The sequence below is a fragment of the Lolium rigidum genome, chromosome 6, assembly GCF_022539505.1.
Source record: "Lolium rigidum isolate FL_2022 chromosome 6, APGP_CSIRO_Lrig_0.1, whole genome shotgun sequence".
Taxonomy (NCBI): domain Eukaryota; kingdom Viridiplantae; phylum Streptophyta; class Magnoliopsida; order Poales; family Poaceae; genus Lolium; species Lolium rigidum.
The window spans coordinates 255,192,373-255,198,713 of NC_061513.1; the positions used below are offsets into that span (position 1 = coordinate 255,192,373).

Genomic DNA, 6,341 nt, shown 5'->3' on the forward strand with positions numbered 1-6,341 from the left:
TTGTCCAGTCACTTATCAGGTTTAATTTACCTCAAGTTCAAATTGTGAGTGCTTCAGTCTTTCATGTGGAACCAATTTCCCTGAACGCTGGTTCACATTTCTGGCAGAAATGTTTACAAGGATCCGGGCTGAATGCCACAAAAGAGATTTTTTTCCAAAAAAACGGGAATGATGTGACTAGAAAATCTGTAAGCTGCAAGTCCATCATCAATTTCCCTGAAAAAAGAAGTCCAAGGCCAAATTGTTAAACCATTTTTTCTATCTCTTACTTTTTTTCTTTCTTGACAGTACAACCAAACATCAGGAGAATTATACAACACACTCACAAGTCACAACACTACGGTCTCTCTAGGGGTACAACACTTGTTACATCCTGCACACACCAATGCTGAAGAGAAAAACACAGAACTATTATTGTGTGGGGAATGGATCTACATGCTGTGTATTGTGATAGGCCACGAGACCCAGCTACCTGGGTGCAATGCTGGCCTCTGCAAGCGCCTGGATGATGTTCCCACACAGCTCACCATCCAGCTGCTCGCCTGTACAAAACCCACCTTGCGGGTGGGTATCATCACCTAATCCTGAAGCTACATGTGGGTGAGTGAGCACTAAGCAGAAGCCATGCATCACCTCAGCGCGTTCTTCAGTGTCCGCACAGTCATCACAAGCTGCTGCCTCTCGCCTTCCACCTCAGCGAACTTGAGGCTTATCTCTGAGTACCGTTCATGCAGTTCGTTCAGTTCTTCCTGCATCGCCTTGTTCATCTCCTTCAGAGAGTCCAGCTCCTTTGCAGACTGGTCAGCATGAGCTCCAGCACCCCTGGCAGAGAGAAAATAATCAGCAGAAGCAGAGCATGTCAGTTCATGTATAGTTGGAGTAAAAAGGCCAATCGGATGCAATTTAAGATCACATAATAACCTCGCGTCGTGCCCATTGCCGTGCATGTCAACAATTGGCGTTGCATCGGTGTTCCCAGTGCTGACAGTATTATGCTTGGTGCGCTTCGAATTAGTATGCTGATCTTCCTGCAAAATACAACACGGTATGTCACTTCTGAGGTACTTAAGCTATTGTTGCAGCATGAGTTGATATGAGAAGGCGCTACATGTTGTAAAATAGGACATTCTCATTAGTGTGGACTTCTATTCAAAACTGTCCGTGTCCTTTGGGAAGGAAGGTGTACAGCATAATAGTGGATATTTTAGATGCTAGCTGTCCATATCCTCTAACTAGAAGTAGCTAGAGCCAGATTTATCTCCAGATGTGCGAATCATATGTGTATTATGGAAAATCACTATAAACAGTGCCACCTACTTATCTTGTTGACAGCCCACAACTTGGTGAGTTTTTAAGAGTGTGTGTACCTGTGCAGCATGCATACTGACTTCAACACAAAAGGGAAGCTACACCTACCAGTTTTAATGAGGTCTTGTAGAAATATTCTACGATTTATTTTTAGAAATATTCTATCATTTTTTTATGTTGAGTTTATATCAGTTGCATTTGGCATGTTTCAGTTGTTAGCTTATCTATTTACATATGCCTTATGTATGTGAGTATATGCTAGCATACAAAGTTGATTTAGTGTACAATTAACATATTTTGCTGCAAATACATCTGGGTTTCGATATTTACCGTTGTTTCTGAAGTGATACCATTTTCCTTGGCATCTTCCCTGCTTTCAAGGGCTCTTCTCAGCTTCAGCACCTGAGAAGCAAGGTTGCTTTTCTCAGACTCCTTTGTGGACAGCAATTTTTTTATGTTTTCATGTTGGAGCTTCAACGATCCAATATTTATTTGTAGCTTCCCTATGGCCTCATCTTTTTCATTCCTGGAGCGCTTTAGAGTGTTTAGCTCACCCAGATATGTCTGCACTTGGCCCTTGAGTAATGCAAGCTCCTCATTGAGCAAAATAATTTCAGCAGTTTTGTCTTCCAAGGCCATGTCTTTTTCACCACTTGCAGCTAATTCCATATCTTTCTGTTGATTGTTTTCCATGAGTTTGTCTCTCTCATTTGACAGCTTCTCAATCTTGACTTTTAGCTGCTCAATTTCTTCTGATAGAGCATCTAACTTTTCCTCATCACTTCTCTTCTGGTTCTGGAACTCGTCGCTCTTGCTCTTGAGCTCCATCACTAGCCTATCTATCTCCTTCGACTTGAAATCCACTAGGGTAAGTAACTGTTGAATCTTCATCCGGTTTTGTTCTTGGACCGATACGGTATCTTCTTGGGCCTTTTGTAGTAATTCTTCCAACTGGCTCTTCTGCAACTGTAGTTCTGCGGCCTCTTTTCTTGCTTGCACAAGCAGCCGTTCATTTGCACTGAAAGCAGAAGATACCTGCGAAGATAAACTCTTGAATTCCTCCTGAAGTCGTTCAGCAGTAGTTGCATTGTTCCACCATGCCTTCCTCAGAGCCTCCTCAGCCTTTATGGCCCTCTGTTCTTGCTCAACCTTTGCAGACAGTACTTCTGCTATATCAGCCTCTAATCTTTCAGATAGCGTCTGGAGTTCATTCTCCAGATTCTCGACATTGGTCTCAAGATCACTTATAATAGACAAATGAGCTGAACACTCATACTGCATTCTTAGCTGCTCCCTCAGTTGTGTTTGTTCCAGCCTCGAAGAGATGTCATGGTTCTCTTGCTTCAGAATCTCATAATCAAGTGCAAGCTGCTCCATTTGCATCTCAAGATCCTCACGGTCTTTCTTGTACAACTCAATTTCATCGCTCAGTTCAATAATCTTCTCTTGTAGTTCAGAACTAGCGATGCCATCACTCTTCTTCACCAATGCATCCAGCATAAGCTCGTCTTCTTTCTCCTGGTACGAGCTTGTTTCAGACATGTCCATCTTGTGTCCACCACTGTGCACATTTGAAAGTGCATGCTCATATTGTGCCTCCTGAGGATCATCTACTGTTTCTTGTTGGAAAACGGAAATGTCTCTATCCTTTTGCTCTAGCAGCTCATCAAGATCCTTTACGGCCAAAAGCAGCTCAGAATTGGACTCCTGCATTTTCTGCAGCTGTATGCGCAGATCTGCATTTAAATTCTTCTCGTGGCCCAGCTCTTGCTTCAGCTCCTCAATCTGAGACCAGGGATCTTCCCCAACTGACAACCGTTTACCTGATCCATTTGCATCATGGATCGTCTTCTTTGTGCCTCTAAGTCCTTCACATTCTCTTCGGAGTGCATCCCTTTCCTCCCTCAAGCTATTCATTTCCTTGGAAAGATCTTGCCCTCGCCTACTCTCTTTCACAATTTGCTTTCTGAGCGTCTGCAACTCCATGTCTGAGACATCCATTTTCCGTGTCAGAGTGCCTATCTCGCTTCTTAGCTTCTCCACATCATCCTCGGCACCTCTCAACCCCGTCTCACCGGAGTTGCTCGTCGACCCGTCCGTGCTAGCATCAGGAGCGGAGCTTCCGGACCAGTCACCAGAGCTCAATGGGTTTCTCTGGTTGCTGTTGTTAGCAAACGGTGAGGGCACGTTGGTGGCGTCATGATGAAATGTGCTATGCATGTTTGCACTGGTTTTGGGAGTGAATCTTCCTGAGCTCCCATCTGAACCCGACACCGAAACAGCATCAAAGCTATTGGCATTATGGAGGTGGCCAGCCGGCTCAACAGACATCGGCATATTTCTTCTCAACGGAAACCTCATCCCTGGCGGTTTGCTGATCACCAATCCATCCTGAACAAGAAAGCTACGTATCAGCAACTATCTAATGAACATAGGGGAAGATGAGATGCTACATGCAGGTGTTCAGTTCTAAATTCCCCTTCCTTCTCTACAGGAATGAGAAATCCAGATCTCAAACAGAAAGTGTCACACAGCAAATGTGACCCCCCCAAATGATCAAGTAGAAAAATGCAGCCCTCCTTTTTCTTTGCAATATGCTTTGCATGCCAAAAGGCTCTCTTTCTTAGCCATTAACAGAAACAAAACAAAGCAATGCAATGATGATGGCTCAAAAAGGGAAAACTCTCAAGAACTCCTCTCCCCTAGGCCTCACTGGTCACTTACATGCACAGGGCTCATCGAGTCGGCGGCAAGCGACCTGGCTTTCTCGCCGTCCTCGTCCTCGCACCGGCTCAGCTGGCTCTGCAGCGTCCTCCGCGGCGAAGACTTTGCGGTGTCGCCGTTCTCACTGTCACCACCAAAGAGCAAGAATCAGCAACCACAATTACACAGTAAGCAACGCCTCAATCAAGGCAAAATGCATTATGCTTAAGGCTCACACCACAATGCACAGAGGAGAGCTGAAAGAAGCAGAATGCAGGCAGCAGCAATGTGTAAGTGAATCTGGTGGAGATGAGAATGGGGGATGATCCTTAAAGCTCAAACCAGGATGCAGCAAAGGTGTCTAAACTAACTAATCCCCACCCAACGCAGGGCAACTCACGACTCACCTCACGTCGTCGCCGCACCCACCGGCGCCACCACCCACCACCCGCTGGATGGTCACCTGTCACAGAGAGCAACAGCAGCAAGAGCAACCATCAGGATCAGGAACCGCGAGCGCGTCGCCGTCACAGGTCACAGGGAAAACACCGCAAATCTTTTTAAGAGAGGAGGTGGGTCAGAGAGAGATCGGTGCTCACGTGCAGCAGGGCGCCGGGGGCGGGGCTGCCCTTGAGGGGGAGCGTCACCGCCGACGGCTTCAGCGCCTCCGCGTACTCGGCCAGGTTCGCCGTCGCCTCCCCAAGCAGCGCCGCCTTGCTCGACCCCTGCAGGACGGCATTGCCGGGTCAATAAAATCGAGTGGGGATCCATCGCGTTGTGATCGATTAATCGCGGGCGGGCGGGTGGCTCACGGTCTCGTAGACGAGGAAATGGTAGATCTTGTCCTTGCCGGCGGGGAGCTTGGTGGCCTCGAAGATCGGGGCGGCCCAGCGGCAGGCGCCGTCGGCGACCTCCGCGCCGTCCGTCCGCGCCGTCGGCCGGCCGATGTCCTGCGGCGTCACCACCACCATCATCGACTCCCACCCAGGCTCCGGCACCTGCACAGTCACAAGAGCACGCGCGCCGTCACGCGTCGAATCGGAAGCGAAACCAAAGAAAAACTGAAAACTCTGCTTCTTCCCCAAGACCAAGAGACAGGGGAGCGTGCCTGTGTGGCGTGGAACTGCAGCTTGAACATGGCCTTGGCCTTGCCGCCGCCGCGCCACCTCCCCGATTTGAACATGTCGGCGGCGGGTGCTCTTCAGAGGAATCGACCAAACTCAGCAGAAATCGACAAAATCTTTCCTCCCCTTGGTGCTGGCTGGCTGGCTGGCTAGTCGGTCACGGCTCGATCAAGAGCGGCAATGCAATGCCGTGCGCTTGAATCCAGTGACGCCAAGCTTGGCATTGGTGTGCGGTGGTGCTGGTGGCGGTTAGTTAGAGCACCACCACATGGAGGCAGAGGCAGAGGCAGAGCACGCATAGGGAGTGGGAGGAAGTGGATGCCACCGCAGGCAAGCGAGCGAGCAAGCGGGGAAGGCAGAGGACAACTTTGGGCAAAGGCACAAAACCAGTTGGACAGATCTAGTGAGAGAAAGGAGCCCAACTGAGCTGAGGTCTCTCACTCACCTCTCTCTCTCTCTCTGATTTGGGGGGTTTAGCGAGAGGAGAAGCGAAGAGAGGGCGAGATGGAGGAAAGAGAAGGTCTATAAAATGGTGGTCAATGGAGATCTATCTATGAGCTTGGCTGGGAGGGAGGATGGTGATTTGAGCGACGACGGGGCGTGGTGACAAGTGACGGCTATAAAATTAAAAATTGGGAGCTGCCATTGCGTGAGGTTCACAGCTGCAGTGATCCTCTGTGTGGACCTGCCGATCGATCGCATTTCCTCTGCTTCGGTGAAATAGTGGGTGAAACAGTGGACGATTTGGGTGTTGGAACCATGGACTTACTTGAGACCTAATTAAGCCTCTTTGTTGTTGGCCAGCTAAGGGGTTAGTGAGGTAAGGTGTGTGTGTTAAGAGCAGGGCGGTCGACGCTGATGTGAAACTGTGAGGTGGTGTGATCTTGCTTTCGTTCCTCTAGGTCCAACCAACGGAATCTCAATTCTGGAACCGCGTGATTTGCGTATGTTTCAAATAAACCCCGTGAGAACGACGTTGCAGACGATTGTTTAGAGTGGAGGATGAATGCGCAAGTTGGTGTTTGTTTTCCGCGAATAATCGATCCGTTGGTTTTTAGAAAACAGGGAGAACGGATTAGAAATAAATATGTGGTGTCGCTGAAACAAGGGGCTGGAGGGAATTGAGTTGTTTTAGATGTATAAACATTTCTATTCCAAAGTCAACATCCACGAAAGCTGTGATGTCACTGTAGCCATAGTGCGTCG

At 48.4% G+C, this 6,341-nt stretch overlaps 1 protein-coding gene across 1 annotated transcript; it reads right to left on the minus strand.

Moving 5' to 3' along the window:
• Window positions 1-264: 264 nt before the first annotated feature.
• LOC124665264 (thyroid receptor-interacting protein 11-like) lies at window positions 265-5,839 on the minus strand. The gene is made up of 8 exons (XM_047202684.1): window positions 5,120-5,839; window positions 4,824-5,009; window positions 4,611-4,736; window positions 4,419-4,474; window positions 4,033-4,156; window positions 1,639-3,699; window positions 922-1,028; window positions 265-822 (listed from the first exon to the last, which is right to left on the minus strand). The coding sequence occupies exons 1-8, from the start codon at window positions 5,192-5,194 to the stop codon at window positions 630-632; spliced, it is 2,928 nt and encodes a 975-aa protein (XP_047058640.1). The 5' UTR covers window positions 5,195-5,839; the 3' UTR covers window positions 265-629.
• Window positions 5,840-6,341: the final 502 nt, after the last annotated feature.